At 40.1% G+C, this 18,471-nt stretch overlaps 1 protein-coding gene across 1 annotated transcript in view; it reads left to right on the forward strand.

Moving 5' to 3' along the window:
• The window catches only part of CPE (carboxypeptidase E), a 58,295-nt gene that overhangs the window by 34,347 nt on the left and 5,477 nt on the right, over window positions 1–18,471 (forward strand). The window contains exons 2-7 of the mRNA XM_055702179.1: window positions 4,310–4,506; window positions 6,346–6,513; window positions 7,462–7,579; window positions 8,536–8,718; window positions 15,336–15,475; window positions 17,791–17,890. Of these exons, the coding sequence (XP_055558154.1) occupies window positions 4,310–4,506; window positions 6,346–6,513; window positions 7,462–7,579; window positions 8,536–8,718; window positions 15,336–15,475; window positions 17,791–17,890 (906 nt within the window). The remainder of the gene's footprint in view (window positions 1–4,309; window positions 4,507–6,345; window positions 6,514–7,461; window positions 7,580–8,535; window positions 8,719–15,335; window positions 15,476–17,790; window positions 17,891–18,471) is intronic.

Consider the following 18,471-nt stretch of genomic DNA (forward strand, 5'->3'; position numbering starts at 1 on the left):
TGGTACAAATACAGCCTGACCTGAAAATGGCAGTGGTTAGTCATCTTTAGTTGGATGACCTGTCTGATATTAATGATGTAGATGCTGTTCCTAGGAAACTGCAGAAGACCTTAGCTGACAGCAGCTGCAGAAGTGGATGGTGACATTTCACAATGTTTGTCAGGCCCCAGAAAGGCACGACATTTTAAAATGCTTTTTCCTCCATCGTTTATCAGGTTGTAATGTACCACGCAGTCAATCTAAGAGGGAAGTGAAAGCCTTCTAAAAGCCATAATGATGTGATGGCTTAGGTTTCCCCAGACGCACTAAGATATTTATAAACTTGATTGCTGCGTTTCATTTCTTATGACTTGCCCCCAAAGGTGTTAGTATCTACTCATTCTTTTGTGATAACAAACCGCTGTATCTGATCTGAAATTATGTGTAAGCTTTTATAAATGTCACACATTGTTACACAGGGCATACTTTGGCTATTGTGAATAGAGATTATAGTTTCCCAAGATATATTGTCAGAAAATTAATAAAATTAATCAAATAAGAGTTTTAAATACTGAACCAACAGAAATGTTCCTTTGTGTTTATTGTATCTTGGACCATGGGAATCCATTAAAACAATTTTTCTTTTTTGTGTGGGTCAAGTAAATGAGAAAAGCCAGTTATTTCTCTTCAGGCTTCTTCTCCCTTAAAGCTACCTCCAGTTCTGCAGTGGAACAGAAGTGTTTCTACTGGTCATCAAATTGACATTTACAGAGTCTTTTAATAAAAAAAAAAAAATTGGTGTGGCAATTACAGTTACAGAATCCTATGAAGGTCTGCATTAAATGGCTCATGAAGGATTAATGGGAAGAGCCGCTCTTCCTCCAGCCAAGGAGCCTGCTCGCCAAGGTGACCGAAGGCCCTTTTCCCCATGGGGCGAGCTGTTCTCCAGAGAAGCCTGAAGCTTGTAGAAGTGGTGTGTCAGGGCATACTCAATGAGTAGACCAGGGGACCCATAAAGTGTTGAGGCTTAAGGACCAGATGGCTGGCATCCTCGGTGTTTGAGGTATCCATGCTAGCCATGAAGTGGAGGAGAAGGAGCTGGTTCCCTTGTGAGCCATAGTGGCCCCGGAATGGTGGCCGCATTGCAGCCACTCGCTGAAGCTCAGGCAGCTGGGCTTGCTTAGCTCAGCCAACAGGGTGCTGGGCGTTTCTCTGTCGGCCCCAGCTAGCTGTCTGCCCTCCAGCTTGGACTTTATTGTCCTAGAGAAAAAGATTAGCAAAGAATTTCGGTAAAAGTGACTCAAAAAACCCCCAAAAAACCAAAAAAAAGACCAGTTTCCAGCAGGTACCCGCTGAGTTGTAGTTTTTGGTCTAACAAGAAAGGCAGAAGTGCAAATACAAATTAAGGGCTTTATTAGCTGCAAAGTTGTATCAGCAGATTGTAGCCTGTGGAAGCTCCCTTGGCTTTTTGGCCATTAACGTGATAACTAATGACTTCAGCAGCATTGTCCCTTTTTCCAGAATGGACTCCCTGGCTTTGCCAGTCATGGGTATGAACAACTAATGAGCAAACTGCTAATCGAGCCAGCTTGTAGCAATAATTTATTTCCGCTGAAATAGACATAAAAATTGAGTTTGTTTCCTTGGAGCAGCTGCAAGGTTTAGATATGAGAAAGATCCATTTTTTCCGTTGTTCTTTAAAGTGTAAATCACATGTTGAAATGATGAAGAGCTTTCCTAAAATAGTCTGATATAGTCTGAAATTCAGTATCTTCTGATACTGAGCAGAAACTCAGTATTTCGTTGGTTGCTGTGGCCAGAAGTAAGAAAACAGGCAGGGCTGGCGGCTGGCAAACAGTTCCCGTGCTCATGGACCACACAGCCTTGTTCCCTACAGCCGGAGGGTCGATAGGAGCTGGATTTCTGTGCTTCAGAGAAAGGTGTAAGAAAATACCCAGGAGAGCTGAAATATGAACACAAAGCTGAATTTTGAAGCAGGGCTGTTATTCAGCTGTTATCTTTCCCTTTTCATTCTGCATTTGCTTTTAGATCAGTTTTTTAACTCTTGATTTGCTAGCAAAACTTGGAGTTCTGTTGATACCTCACTGCCAACAGGATTCTTTGAATACTGCTTCACACTTTGTGTTGTAAGTAATGATACTTTATCAGTCTAAAAATGGTCATTGTTCTTTTTCACTAAAAATCACTGTCTCTTGTTTTGTGGTGTCAGGAAGTGCCGCTTTCCAGACCATTACCTCCATGCCGTAGTAGTTGGTATATTTGACTGACCCTTTTTATTCTTCCTAAGGAAAACAGGGATGATCTCTTCAATCGCTTTTCATAGGAAAGCCTTTCCCTGTTTCCAGTGACTGTCTGCCTCTTCATGATCTGCTTTCAGCTTTTAATGTTCATTTGAGATGGGTCATTACTACTAAAGATACGCTGGAGATGAGGCCGTACTCTTGGTTCACTACAGACCCGGTGACTGTTTTCACCAACCCTTCTAAACACTTTTAGCAATTCTTTGGGAGGGGGCAAAGCAGAACCCTATGGGAAACATGTTTCTATTTCTCCATTTGAGCCAGGCCTGCAAAATTCAAATGGGAGAGAAAGACAGGTGATTAATGCACAAGGCTGGGAATCAGAAGAAATCTCTCCTTTAGGCTTCCTTAGTGAAGTACAAATGCAAAATGCAACTGTGTGTTCATATTTACCACAGTAACAAATTTGTCTCTCAGCTTGTGAAAGTGCTTTTCCCATAAGTAACATGTCAATATATGTATGTATTAAGTATTATGCGTATACATGGTGTGCAGTGCTGTGTATTTTATTAAATCATATCCATCCGTTTTAATGGGATTGGGTGGATTGCATGGTGTGATTACTCTCGATGATTAGATCTCTTGCATTCCCTTGTATTATTAGGTAGGAAGAAACAGTAAATAGGAGCTCAATGACAAAAGATGACTATCAGATAAAATTAAGCTATTTCACTGAAACTAGAAAACTTTTTAACCTATCTGACAAAAAAACCTCAGGGATGAATCCCTATGTACAAAACCACCTTAGCTGGAAGGAAGGAAGTCATGGTATTATAATAGCACTGTGTCTGCTAGCATCTTAGCACTGGATTAAGGTTAACAAGCACAGGCTGGGGAGTCATAAATAGATAGAGCTGTGTGCTTCGTTAACAATTATTGAGGTGTTATTAGTGTAACACTCTTCCTGGCTTAAATTTGCCCCTGTGGTAGTGCAAAAGGCCATCACAAAATGTGTTCCAAGACTATGCAGAGCATATAATCACCAGAATGTTTAATTAAAGCTGTTACAACGGAAGAACTACATTGCAAAAGGAAAAGAATAAGAAGTGGCTTCAACCCAGAAAACGGCATATTCTTCATTTTAGTTCCAGAACAATCCTTTAAATCTCATTCAGGTATTTACATGCATACTAAAATCTCTCTGTAATTAGGGCCCAAAAGGAAGTCTTTTAATAGGTAAAGCTCTGCAAGACACATCTTGCGTGTTTTTTATGTCTACGGTCATAAGAATGAGACTAATTAGCAATTGGGAATATTGGATGGCTTATAGATATTATATAGATCTACAATATATATTGAAGACATATTACACATTGAATATTATATATGGCTATACAATATCTATTGAATATATGCGTAAACATTCCATACATATTCACAAATATAGATATATATGTATATGGAAAGTTTAAGTATATATTTAATATTGGACTGTTTATTTGAATGTTAAATGGGAACAATTCTTTTTATGAGTTAGGTTATTGCCCTTGCTTCTAAAGTCTGAGCTGAATATGCAGAGCATCAGCTGAATAAGGCTTTTGCAGATCACTAGGTTCAACAGCTATTCACTGGCAATGCTTTGGTAAAAGAATTTCAGTTTAATGCATGTGTAGTGTGATAAGCTTTAATCTTATAAAGAACATTAAAGACAAGAAGCTCTGTTAGTGTCAGTTTATATATTTTAAAACTACCTAATCAAGACACTCTTTCTTAGTATTGGGGCATCAATTGCATTAGATCTCAACAAAGTAATGTTGATGGCAGTGCTTAGCATTTAGTTTGGCATACTGTGTTGTCATCTGGTATTCTTTCTCTGTCTTTGGCAAACAGCTGAAAATTGCAATTTGTTTAACCTAAATCCACTTTTTGGAAGGAGGCTTGTAGCTCCCTGGGGATACTGTGGCTAGTCGTGGTAATAGCGATGCCTACGTCTCAGGTGTGCTGTGTGATCCTGTCCATGGGTTATTTTTGTATGTTGTTCTAAGTCATGTTCTTCCTTTTTCTTGCAGGAGAACCAGAATTTAAATATGTTGGGAATATGCATGGGAATGAAGCTGTCGGAAGGGAGTTGCTCATCTTCTTGGCTCAGTACTTGTGTAATGAGTACCAGAAAGGAAATGAAACTATTATCAACTTGATCCATAGCACGCGTATCCATATCATGCCATCTCTGAATCCAGATGGCTTTGAGAAGGCAGCATCCCAGGTTTGTGCGGCTGCATATATCAGAATAGTTATCAATGCCTGTCAACCTTAGGATCATAATGACACTTGGACTAGCAGTTCTACAGATACCTGAACTCCTGGTGGTGATTCTTGAATGGAACAGCATAACTGAATTATTGCCCAATAGTACGGTAGTCTTGTTCTGTTTAACAAGGAGGATTTTATGCTTAGGTTTTCAACAAATAGCTGTCTCTCCTGTAAGTGAGTTTACTGTATTTTAAAATATAATGATGTCAATGCTTTATGCATATTCTTCCATATAAGTTCACTGACCAGACTGGTTCCTACCAAGTAACTTCTAGTAACACATGATGTTTCAGAAGTGGTACACCAGGGAAAGTTGATGTTTCCTTTGAGCATAGTCTCATGTAAATGCACTTACATGAGTTATTCACATTCATCAGAGCTTGATCCCAAAGCAAGCAATATTTGTGAGCCATCTTTTTAATACAAATAACTTTGATTTTAAATTTCAGGCATGAGGTACTTTAGTTAAGGTATTAGTCAAGAAAATTAGCATGTATTTTAGGATGACGACTCAGTCAAGAAACATGTAACATGTTAATGCACAATTAACAAATAGAGTTTTCTGGCGTGTATTATGTTCCAAACAGCAGTAAGAATTTTCTTGTTTTACGCAGTGTAGTTATTTTTTAAATTAATATGGAAATTTTGAATCTTTCTATGTGACTATTTATTTATGATTAAATAAGTCAAACCTTAGTAAGATCTTTGCTAAACTGATTGTTACAAAATCTTTTAAAAAAAAAAATACCCCCGAAACCACAAACCTCTTTTAAACCATAGTCGGTCCTGTGTCGCCCTCTCGTGGTAGCGAAGTAGAAGCTGTCCTCAAGTTGTGGTATTTTACTGCGTTGAAATACCTCTCTGTAGAGTTTCTGTGATAATATTGTTTCAAACTTTTGCTCCCTAGTCAAAGTATGTTCCTTTTACATGGTTGCCTTACATGTTACAGGTGAATTATAATACGATTTGCTGTAGTGCCACTGTTGCTCTAACTTAGAAGTACACACTGTGTAACAGTAGATCCAATGTACCCTTAGATTAAAGCCAGTCACCAGCTAAACCTACTTTAAAAGAGTACTGAACGCTTACACAGGCAAGCTAGGGAAAACTATGTACTCTGAAGGCATTTTCTTAATGCAAGCCAAAACCTGTTTTAGAGAATCAGCTTAAAGAAAAGATTTTGCAGTAATTCTCATTGCATCTTTATTCAGTGCTACTGTTTCAGTGAATGAAGCTGACAGACACCATAAAACCAAAATCTGATGTAAACAAAGATTAAGGTCCTTCTTTACCCTGAAGCCATTTAGAGGAACTTTGAAACGAGCACAGATGTTTCTTGTGGCTGGCAGAGAAATCTACAGCTGCTCTGAGGTGCCCTAAAATGAGGCCTGTAATCCATGGCCGTGGGCCTGAGGCAACGGGGAGAAGCCAGGGGAGAAGCCAGGGCTCGGGGCAAGGCTCATCAGGCACTGGAATTAAGGCCACACAGGCCGGTAATTTTGCCCATCCTTTGCCTGGATCTGCCACCATGAGAGTGATCTTCTCCTCCAGCACCCTCAGTGAGCTAGAGGCTGGTTTTGTTCCCACAGTGCTCTAAGAAGAAATATGGGTGACTCAGCTCTTGGTGCCTCAGAAGTTTCTGCTCCCACATGATCCCTTCTTATTCTTGAGAACATGAGAAGTAAACCCATGATTGATGTTTGCGTGGCTAAATATACCCATATAAAGCTTGGTATGTCATCTCCTGAGTCTGCTCATGTCCCTTCTCTTTGTATTCTCTCTCCCCATTCAGCCTGGTGAGCTTAAAGACTGGTTTGTTGGTCGAAGTAATGCCCAAGGGATAGATCTAAACCGAAATTTCCCGGATCTAGATAGAATAGTCTATGTTAATGAGAAAGAAGGTGGTCCAAACAACCATCTGCTGAAAAACATGAAAAAGGCTGTGGATCAGAATCCGAAGGTAAGCAGGGGCTGAATGTCGGGGCACTCATGTCCCCACCTCTGCCCTTTCACGCAGGCAGACACTTCGCAACCTCTGCGAGCTGTGTGCGTGGTCTTTACAACTCGCGTTCTTCTGAATATTTGGTTCATTTTATTAAATTTATCTGTCTGATGCTTCTTGAAATTTTTCTCAAAATGGCTTGCTGTAGTAAACCCTTTTGATCCACATTGCTTAATCCTAAGAAAATTCCTCACTCAAAACTTGTTTTATTTTTAAGGCCAGAGATTGTGTAGCCTTCTCCCTTGGTTTTAAGCTATTCCTGCAGATGTTCTGCATTTTTACTGTTGCCAGAAATTCACGTGTGTGTTGTGCTTAATTACATTTCTAGCTAGATAGCTCTTCTCACATATGACATGTGCATTTTTGTTAAGCTTAAGCCTTAAATATACAGGTGTGTATCTGGAGAGATTTTCGTTGTCTTGTGTTTACCCCAGAGGAAGTTCTAGAAAATACAGTGTTGTGACTGTAGCCCCATAGGACTGTGGCCTTAATAGCAATATTCTGTCTTCAAATTATTAAATGTAGTAATTTTACTTTCTATGCAGAGAATAGACTGCATCCTCCTGCCAATTTTATTTCTTTATTTGTTTTGAAATAGTTTCTTTTCCTTGGTTTAAAATTTGGTAGGAGCTTTTTGGCTGTAACAGGAAGAAGTGAAAGATTGAGGTTGCTTTACTTGTGGTCTCATTCTGAACTAATTTACACCAGTTTTAAACTTATATTAATCTACTTAATTATAAATCTGTTGTAAAGGACTGATTAAGTTCTCTTGGAACTGAAAATTGCTGTTCAATTAAATGTCTTGCACAGTATATGTGATAAGAGTTAAGCCCACTAAATATAATTGAGTAAGTTTCTAATTTGGATTCTCAGTTTGTAACTGCTGGTAATGCTATTTTGTTTTAGCTTGCTCCTGAAACCAAAGGTGTCATTCACTGGATCATGGATATTCCCTTTGTGCTCTCTGCGAATCTTCATGGAGGAGACCTTGTTGCAAACTATCCTTATGATGAGACACGGAGTGGTATGTAAATAGAAGCTAACATGAAACAGTAGGAGATAGAGATTACATTCTGTACTTATTTCTCTGCTACCTGAGGTTCACTTTGTAAACATCGTGTCACTGCATTGTAATGACTTGTTTTAGCATATTAATCACATTTAAAGCTAGTTGCTGTATGACCATGTTTTCTAGTTTTGAAGATGTAATGATGTAATACCTGAGGGAATCATAGTCTCTCAGATATTTTAATCAAGGCACCTTGACTCTTAAATTAGCTGGGGCTGCCTGTACCCTGTTAAGTGAAGCAAGAGAGCTGTGTCTAGGCTGCCTGTATGATCTTGCACCTTTAAAAAATTAATAAAATGGATTTATGAAAGTGGTAGTGTGCTAATAGAAACAACTATCATTGTTTCCACTTTCTCAGTGTTGGTCCCATATAAAAAGGATCGCATTTTAGCAGAGATGTTATAATTTAGCCACAGCAGTATTACTCTCTTTTTTTCTGCTACTAGGGGATGTGCATGACTGAAATGGTCATGATATGGTGGTATTGTTTGTAATTGAGAAAGTAGATGAAAGGAAAACACAGTTTAATTGCAAATCCTTTTTATATCAGACTGTGAAACTCTTCAGGGAGACACCTTTGTCTATGTACTGTGGGTTCTTCAAAGAAAATATCTAAAGCCTAGAATAACTTAGATTTTGTGGTGAACTTTTACTATTTTCATGTATATTGAGACTGATCCAAATAGTCACCTTAATAATGGGGCAACCTCATACAGGCAATTGATGAAGTACTGGGAAAATGTTTGTGTTATTAAGGTAATGCTGTATGAGATTGGGATGCTGTGTGACACATACCTGTGTAGTTTCCAGGTACAGCCCTGCTGTGCAGTGCTGATAATCTAGGTTGCAAGCCCAGACGGTTTGACTGCCCTTCTAATAATCCTTGCTCCTGGGCTTTCTTTCCTTCCTAGGCAGTGCTCATGAGTACAGCTCCTGTCCCGATGATGCTGTTTTTCAAAGCCTGGCTCGCAGTTACTCTTCTTTTAATCCTGCTATGTCTGACCCGAACAGACCACCATGTCGTAAAAATGATGATGACAGCAGCTTTGTGGATGGAACAACTAATGGTGGTGCATGGTACAGTGTCCCAGGAGGTGAGCTCCAGTGCGTGGGGGTTTGTGTCACTGGTGGTCATTTTAGGCTACAGTTTTCACTAGTTTACGTATAGTCTGGAATACCACCAGGTTAGCCACAACTTTTGGTCTGGTTAAGGGTAAAGCAAAGGCTGATCACTCACCGTAGTACATTTATGAAGTCCCATAAAGTTCATTATGATGCTTGTTAAAATATTCTTCTCTTACTGTTTTTTCTTCAGTCAAGGTTCAGGTCATTGCAAATTTAATAGTCCTGCAGCAGGCAAATAATTGCTATGCTGTCATGAGAACTTAAGGGGGGTTTGGGTGTTTGTTTTGCTTTTGTTTTTCTTTTTTAAAAAAAGAATACAAAGTCCCCTGACAAACCCTGATGAGAGAAAGCAGGCTACTGACTCTTGTTTTAACCTCAATAATAAAAACATCCAACCCTGAAAGAACTGGAGAGGCCTGGTTTTGCGGCATTACAGGCAACATGAGTTTGGCCTTTGATTTCTATGGAAAGTAAACCAGCCATGAAGATAATTGTGTCTCCCTGCTTTGTGGCTTAATTAGTGCCTGATTCTTGCCCGGGTGATGTTCCCCTAGACTTTGGTGGAGCCTTCTGTGCTAAGAACAGCAGTGCTACTATGGCCACTTCAAGACTAATTTTCTAGGAGTCTAGAAGAGTAGCCTGAAATGAGACATTTCATTCCTTTTAAGACACTTGATATGTCATTTTCTTTGTAAACTGAGGCAAAAAGGTGTTGGGGTACCTAAATCTTTGAGTCTTCTGTATCTGCTAAACTTGGACAAAACTTCAGAATGAAAACTGATCTGAGGATTTCTGAGCTGGAAACTGAGCTTGCATTGGAGTGATTTGCCTGTGCGTTGGCTTTGTTAATTTATACCAGCTAACTCTGAACGCACACACCGGTTTTATTGTTTGCTTTCCTCTTAATATTCAATTGCAGCCTCTGAAAGAATTTTAAGTTTTTACCTGGAATGAGTAGGAGTCTCTCAAAACATTAGACAGCCTAGGTGGTAGCCTAACTCTGCTTTTGTTACAGTAATGGTGTTACAAGAAAAGAAAAATAATTAAGGTCATGTGAAGAAATTAGAAACAGAGCAATAACAGGTAGTGCTCACACAGTCTGCATTCACCTGCATATTCTTAGGGCTCTTATTCCCAGTCTTCCCAGGGGCAGCATGTTTCCTTTGCTGTGATACCACAGGTACCAGGGATGGGGTGTGAAGTAAAATGTTGACATTTCTGAATATGACTGAAAAGCAAAAATTTCCCTTTGTGTGAAGCTTTCCAGAGACTTTGAACTGGAACAATTGAAACACCCTTGACAAAACAGAGTTTGCATAATTTGAAAAAAAACCTTACTGCAAGCAAAATATTGAGAAGTTTAATGGTTAAGATTTGTTTCAATTCAGTTAAAAAATTAAATGATTGAAATATTAGGTATTAACTATAAAAACATGGACATATTTAACTTCAGCTTTTCCCTTAGGAAAATGCTATAAAAAGCAGTCTTTCCATTGTTTTGATGAAATGCTCTGATTCCGACTAAACTGCACATGCCAAAGGCACATTTTTCCATTAGAAAAACTTTTTGGAAAGTTTGAATTATTTTTTCCTGTTGGATCTTATTTTAAGTTGGACTGCAAATTCCCCAAGTGAGCCCTTTCTTTTTTCTCATATATTTATACAAAAGTCAGTGGACAGGAATCCTGGTTCTAACCAGGATCTATGATCCTAACATGGTACAGCCAATTAAAAAATTGAGATGACAATATACTCTGGACCGTGCAGCATGAATCTGGGTTTTTTTTTCCCAAGTGTAGAAATCGGCTGACAAACTGTGACTTTTGAACAAAACCTCCATGGTAAAGTTTGCCATAAGCAGACTTGAAAAAAAAAATTCAGCAAAAACAGTTCTGTTGCTTCCATGTCTAGTGCTAAGGAAAATAATGAAACATTGTTTAGTTCAAGTGAAAATTTTCTTGAAAGCTTTAGCCAGAAAAGCTCTGGAAACCAAAATGTGGCAGTAAAATTATCGGTTATATCCGTGACCTTTTGCTATCTGTATGATAATGCACTAAAGTTAGCAGCGGTGTAAGTTGTTGAAAAGCCATTTGTATTGCTTTAGGAAAAGTATTTCATTGTATATCCTTACCAGAGTTCAGAATTTATCAAGAGAAACTCCCCGAAGACCTTGTCTCCATGGTACCTGCCCCAGTTTCCGAGCTAGTTCCAGTGGTGCTTCTCTGCCATGGCACTGTTGGGTTGCTCTGGGATGTTCCAGGTCCTGTGAAGGGACGTGAAAGTAGCTCGGTGCCCTGTGGGGATCTAAGGTTAGGCTTGCATCCCTGTGTCATCTCCCTGGGTTGAACGGAGGCAAAAGAAAAGAGGACTTGCCACAGGTTTATAGAGAAGGACAAGAACCAGAGCAATGTGACTGGGAATAGAGATAGCAGATAGGTGAGAGTGGGTGCTGGAGCCGTGCTCGGTGTGCAAAGGGGTGCATGGCTTTAGCAGAGCGGTGGGAAGGGAAAGGGAAAGGAGAGAGTGGGGGACAGCTGAGCTAAGTGAGAGAGGCTGTGGTCTCCTAGATGGTGCCTTTGACAGTACCTCATCAGACCAAGAACTCTGACCTAGGAAGTGATGATTTTTCATTCTAATAAATTACTGAAGTTGCTGTTTTCCTATAGAGCTTATTATGGTGCCCTCAATTGTGCAGCATCTTTTCTTTGCCCGCATCATTCACGCACAGGAACTTCTACCTTCTCTAAAAGACAGCAGTGTGTGGTGGGCCAGCAGTTCCTTTGCTGGTTCCTCAGTATGCAGGGATAATATATGGGTGGCTCTCTCATGTGGCTATGGGTTGCTCTTGCACATGTTTTTCTGGATACCTGGGTTCTTTCATTAGAAAGGCTGAACGTCTGGTGGCAGAACCATCTGGTAGCAGCCTTTGTCTCAAACTGGAAGTAAGGATGAACCTCCATTGTGCCCATGTTATGTCCATCACTTTTGACAAACCTCAGGATTTCCTCATCAGCCTCATGCAAGGTGGCAATTCTCTGTTTAGGCTTTGGGCTTTTGGGGTAGAGAGAGCAGATGATGTACAGGAATGTTTGATGCTTGCTTCTGTCTCTTAATACACTTTCTGTGAGGTTCTTTGCACCATTACCTGCTTAGCAGTTACTTTCTTCTGTGGAGCAGGGGTACAGAGGAATTAACTCCAACAGCATCTTTGTGCTAAACCTCAGACCATGATGCCTGTTACACTTGTTTTGTATTAGTTGTCATCTGTAATTAGTTGATTGTTGTAGGTTTTTCAGAGAGCAGCAAGCAAAGGCAAAAGGGTCATTCTTCTGTGTTCAGGAAAGGCCCTTTTAGTCACCAGACCTTGGGGAAAACAAGCCTGTACATAATATCCATGCTTTTTTTAACACTGGTCTTCACCCTATGAGCATGTCATTAATGATTTCACTTGCACGAGAAAGCCAAATTAAATTTGCACAGATAGCTTTAGTTTTGGTATTTCCTCAGCTGTTAAGCACATAACTTCAACAGCACTGATGTTTTTTTTAGTGTACCTTTTGTGTGTAGTATATATTTGGAAATGCAAATGAGAAGAACAGATAGTAATGAATTACTAGATAACCACATGCCTGTTCTGCTTGTTCTGTCATTAGAGTCACCTGAGTCTGATCAGGTTCTTGTCATTACAAAAATAGGACTTCAAAGCAGCTGACATTGCTGTACTATTAGGTTATTGTTTAAGTGTTGGTTTTTTTATTTTCAGATACTCTCAAATTGCTCTTGGCACTCAATTAATTCCTAACTTGAATTACCTCTCATGTTACCAGTTTTGGAAGCAATGTTAGGTACATTTTTTTAGGATTTTGTACAACAAGTTTAGGAGGCACATATTTTCCCCATTATGCACAAGGCTCAGGCTCATCCTGTCCTGCTAAAAGTTACTATCTTTATATGCATAGAAGCTGAACTAGCTTAGTGCTGTAGCTTGTAATTCAAGGTCTAAGTACTTCTGATGCCTGGATGCCAGGGGCACACCCTGCACTCCACTTTCTTTGTGATGGTTGGAGTTCCTTTTTTAAAAGCTGAAGAAATTACTTTTGTCTCATATTAGAAACTTATTTATGTAAGTACTAACGTAGTGACACTGCAGTCCTTCAGGGTAGGAGAGCAGTGCAACAGAGGAGGGTTTGTGTTGGTTGGTTTCAAATAAAAGTCCTACACATGGTCAGTAATGAAGGGCATTCATTGCTGAATCTCAGTTATATCTGAGGTCTGCTAAGCCTTTCTGATCTTCAGAGAGCAGTCTCTGTTGAAGTATAAGAAAGTTAGTTTTGTGCTGTCCTTTGTTAAAACAAGAGGCTGAGGCTTTGGGATTGTGGTGATGTGCATCCATGTGATGTATGCCATGTGCATAATAAGAAGGAATAGAGCAGTTAGAGCTTGCTGGTGGCAGCAAAGTTGCTGCAGTGTTGACTAAAACTTCTGAAATATGTTGATTTCTTGGGTATTGCACCTAATCACCATATTGCACAGGCAGATAAAGAGTGCATATTGTATATAGCCAGCACAATGCTCTCCAGATTACAGATGTAGTAGGCCACCATTTAGATCTAGGCTACCGTCATGCCATTCTCCGGTGCAGAGATGCAGATCACCGCCTGCAGCTCAGCAATGCAAGCTGCATTTTTTTCAGAAGCGACACATATAAACTGTGGACCAGGCCAGGAGCTGGGAAACAAACTATAGGATATGGACATGCACAAAACTGGAAAATATATGGCTTTTTTATTCCGTTCTTGAGAAACTAGGGCATCCTTGAGTGTCACCTTGCTTTGGGAGCTGGAGGGGAGGGAGAAACTTCCTGACAATTGGAGCAGTAATGGTCAAGAGTTGTTGGCACCGCAGTAACATTACATCACGCCCTTCAGCTCCCAGTTTTCCTCTTCATGAAGTAATTTCTTGCAGAAGAAGACAGAAATGAAGAAAACCAACATTATCTAGTGTCTGGCACAGATGCCTGGCAGTCAGCACTGCTGTCAGGATTTTACCCAACTCCGCACTGTGTACTAGTGAATGGTCCATCTTGCATTCTTCCTGGTGGGACATGAGAGTTCTCTCCCAGGAGCACCTTTGCCTGCTGTGTCCTCATTTTTCAGCCATCTAAAAAAGATTTTGAAATGAAAACGTTCTATTAGGAATCTGAAAAGTCTCTGTTGCTGTCACTAGTTAGGAGTGTCATTGCCTGGTTGGCAGAAAATAGACTTTCCACCCTAATGTGTTGGCAAAATCCCACTTGACTCAATCTATTTACTGCCCTCGGGGTTCTCTTTTGGATAGGACATCAGCTCTCTGGACTTTTTTGGACCAGTGAACAATACCAGTGCTTTGGTGAAGAGACTGTGTTAGGTCTCATATGTATTTTGCATGGGGGAACACAGGGCTGAATGAATTAGCTGTGTTTGAAACACGTTCAAATCCTTCCCTGACCTCCATGGGGATGCTCAAAATGCTTGTTAACCTTTTTCTTTTCAGTCCTCCATTTGAGAATCCACTGACTCTGCTGACTAGATAGAGCAGGAAAGCACGAGCTAGTTCTACATCAGCTTCTAAAAAGAATATATTTATAACCCTCCTGGGGACAGCCACAGTCCCTCTCCAGCTAGTTGATGCATTTACAAAACTGGGCACCAGCTTGGTTATTAGTTGACAGTTGAGAAAATAGCCAGTGTTCCCATGTAGTACTAGTAGGGGCTCAGAAATGTAAGAGTGCCTCTTTCCCATCACGTTTTTATTCCTAGTAGTGATGCTACTATATATATTTCTAAATTCCTAGGATTAAAGTTGCATTCATAATGATGTTTCTCTTTTCTTGAAGGCTATGCAGTATTGATTTTGCAGAGGCATCGAGTGGGTGGGAAATACCTCCGTCCATGGAAAAATTTCCATGTAAATAAAGTTTATAGGAGGTTTGCTTATCTGTTGTTTTGGTGGGAAATATTTGGAATCTATGCACAAAAGCTTGACAAAGAAAATAGCAAACAGATGCTTTTTATGGAAAATGTTAATCAAGTTGATACCCTATATTTTCAGAAGAAAAACTCAACACGTTTTTGACCCATCTTTACAAACCTCTTTTTCATAGTCACTTTATCATGTTTCATTTGCTTTGTAATTAAATGTCCTTCTTCTTCTTGGCTTATGGAAATACTTCAGCCATAATTGGAAATAATTTTCTGTTCCTGAAGAGAAGTGATTAATGTGTCAGCTGTCCAAAAACATGTCAAGCAGGAGTATCCCGGCTGGGTGCAGCAGCAGGTAGAAGTATACAGGCCAGATGTCAAGTCTTCTGTAAACTTTCCATGGGAAGGAAACTTTTTTTGGAGAATTGTCTCATTGGTTTCTCTGATTTAAATGTCTCATTGGTTTCTCTGATTTAAAGCTTCTGAATTCAGAATGAAGCTGATTAAATGGAACTGTGCCAGCTGTATTTACAGCTATTCTTAATAGCCCCAGCATCTCGCGTATCCCCCTTTATTTACATCAGAACAATGCAAAATGCATCGCTAACTCTTTTCTGCCATTGTAGGAATGCAGGATTTCAATTACCTCAGCAGCAACTGCTTTGAAATCACAGTGGAGCTTAGCTGTGAAAAATTCCCACCCGAAGAAACTTTGAAGGGCTACTGGGAGGACAACAAGAACTCCCTTATCAATTACATTGAGCAGGTAACAAAAAAGAATCTGGCAAAACTCTAGTTACTGTACATAAAACTTGTAAACTCTGTGCTGTGAGAACATCTAATTCAAGATTTCATAATAACCCGATTGGTGCTCCATAATTCTTATGGTAAACCCCGTGTGGTCTTTCTAAATATGCAGAAGAGGGGAGAAGAAAGATAATACTGTAGTATCTCACTTTAGCTGTTGTAGACATTTAATTTAAATGATTTGTGTTGGTTTCCTCAATGAAAAGAAATACACATCCCCGGAGTGTATAATTAATTCCCCCAGCACTGGTGTGTATACTGAGAGAGATGGATTGCCCTCTGCAGATAGGAACGTGTGCGTACAGATGTGGGATGAATCACTCTGGGTGTGCAGAGACCCCACACAGCTGGATTAGGCTGTAGCTGCCTGGCACTTCAGTGTCATGTCAGGGGACATCTCTGATCCTGGTTTTGTAGATACTCTGCAGCTCTCTGATTGCGTGAGCTGCTGATACTCAACACAGAGCTGTCAGTGCGATGATTCCATTAACAATTACACAAAATCTGGTTGGAAGTGTGAAGTGTAGTCATGAGTTTAGTGTGCTAATGCATTTTTAGAAGTTAAAACTCCTGAAATAGATCTCTCTGTGTGTTTTGGGGTTGGGTTTTTTGGGTTTTTTTGTTTGGTTTTGGGTTTTTTAATCATTTCATGTCAGCGTAACAAGCTGCACTGAAATGATGTTTCCAAGCACTGTGGGAGTATCAAATTTATGAAACCTGGATATTGTAGTTAAAGATCACAAATATATCTGATATCATTAATGGCTGCACATCTGGGACTTGAAATCAGAAACATACTTTGTTAGCATAGCTGGTCAATTAATACATTAATTTCTTTAATAACTTACTTGTGCAAAAATGCTTTAGTTAACCAGAAATTTGAAGTATTTGACTATTTGAAATGTTTGAGTTACATTGTTCTGTTAGTAAGTTGGATGTGGGCTGAAGAAAAAGCTGTACCTGCCCTGCAGATTTGTACCCATTTATTATGGGATCCATCTCAAATTGTTAGCTCCTTTGCGCATGGGTTAATTTTCTCTGATCATGGAGAACTATGGTGTCACTGCATTTTCAAAATTACTAACGTGTAAGAGATTATTTTGCCAACTTCCTTTGCTCCTGTGGAGCTGCTGGCTTTATCCTTGAATTATCCTTGAAGTTCAGATGGTCTGTCTGGCGTTGGTTTTTATCCTCTTACAGGGTAAGAGGCCCAGCTCTATGCTCCAGCTCACCCGAGATTGCAGAGGACAGTGCAAATATGTACTTTCTGCTTTCCTGAGCCGATCGGTGTCAGGCTTCTCCCACAGTGTAAATTAGAGGAATCTGCTGAACTAAATCATAGCAGCTGAATGCACCACACAAGTTCATAAAGGGGAGCATCAAGATCTCAAAGTAAAATTTGGGATCCACAAGTCTTTTCAAATATCACAGAGCCAGAGAGAAGCCTGGACTCCACAGCACTTCGTTTCCAGGCTCCCAGTGAGATGCATCCCTGCACAGGTTCAGAACGTCCTGTTCTCCCCGGTGCTGGGAGCTCCCTATCTCAGGCTGGGAAGGGGCGGTTGCCCCTGAGGAGCTCAGTGCTTTCAGACCATGTTACAGAAATACCAGCAGGACTGGTCTCTCCACACACTGTGGTCAGTCAGCACTTTTGCTTCACGTGTTGTGGGAAGAGGCAGATTAGGTACTGCTGGTGCTGTTGCCTGGAGCGTGTTGTGAAGAGGCAAGGAGGAGCTAGGGCATGGCCCACCGCTGCCTTTCGCTCACAGGCCATGTGGTCCCAGCTGAAAGGCCTGGATGTTTTGGGTACACAGTAATGCTCAAGCATCTCACACAGGGATTGCCAGTCAAAATCCAAGTGCCCACATTTAACCTTGTTAATGTTTCACCTTTAAGCAGTTATGTCCATTATTAGCCCTAAAGTCTTAGTTGATGCAACTTTATCTTTCAGAGCTTTTCAGTGCATTCATTAATCCCCGGTGACAAAGGCTTTCCAGTCCATGTTCACATATATTATGATTTGCTGCATCTTTCTGAGAAATGCTTGCATTGCACAGAGAGATTGGTCTAACTGTCAGCTGAATTACGTTTCCTCTTCGCTGTTTGTTCTATTATGATGTTTAGTAATTAACTTTGATAGTGCTCAGCCTGTAGACCGTGGGATCCATAACATGCGTTGTTAGAGACACCGATGGATATGGTGAAAACGCCATCTACCCTTAAGAATTTTCCAGTGATTTCCCATGCGTTACTGACTTTATTTATTTATTTTAGATTCATCGAGGAGTGAAGGGGTTTGTTAAAGATCTTCAGGGCAATCCAATAGCAAATGCTACAATTTCTGTGGAGGGAATAAGCCACGACATTACATCAGGTGAGCGTTGTGCCTCAGCAAAACAAGAAGTGCTGGAATATAGTGCTTCTCCCTCTACCTGGCAGCCTGGAGCCATTTCAGAGCTTATTAGCTGAAGCTTTAAGGGAGCGAAATTTTCAATAAGTTTGTTGCCTGCAGGATTTAGTGAATCTTTCTCTTGTAGTGTGCTCTTAAAGTAGCTGGAAACTAGTTGTTGGATCTTTGTGGGGGTCTGGTGTGAATTGGTTCTGGTGGCTTTTGGCTATTTGTGCTTAGTTTGTCTTCTGATTTGTGGCACGAGTTGTGTTCCACAGCTCTGCCAGGATTTGAAGTCGTGTCGGCAGTGCCATTTTGAGTTTGAAGGCTAAACTGTCGTTCAAAAGTGTTATATTACTTAATGTTGCAATCATACCTTTTGGTATGTAAATTCTTGCCAGATTTTCAGTTTACATAACTTCCTCCTATGACAATAAATTCTCTCATCTGTTTACAGTTATGTGACCTTTTTTTTAGAAGGGTGGTTCTAAAAGAGGGAAGTATCATGTTGGTATTCATATAAAATTGTGTGTCACCTCTTCAGTGGTGGTGTCCTTTATTCTAGG

This window comes from Falco cherrug, chromosome 1, assembly GCF_023634085.1.
Source record: "Falco cherrug isolate bFalChe1 chromosome 1, bFalChe1.pri, whole genome shotgun sequence".
Classification (NCBI taxonomy): domain Eukaryota; kingdom Metazoa; phylum Chordata; class Aves; order Falconiformes; family Falconidae; genus Falco; species Falco cherrug.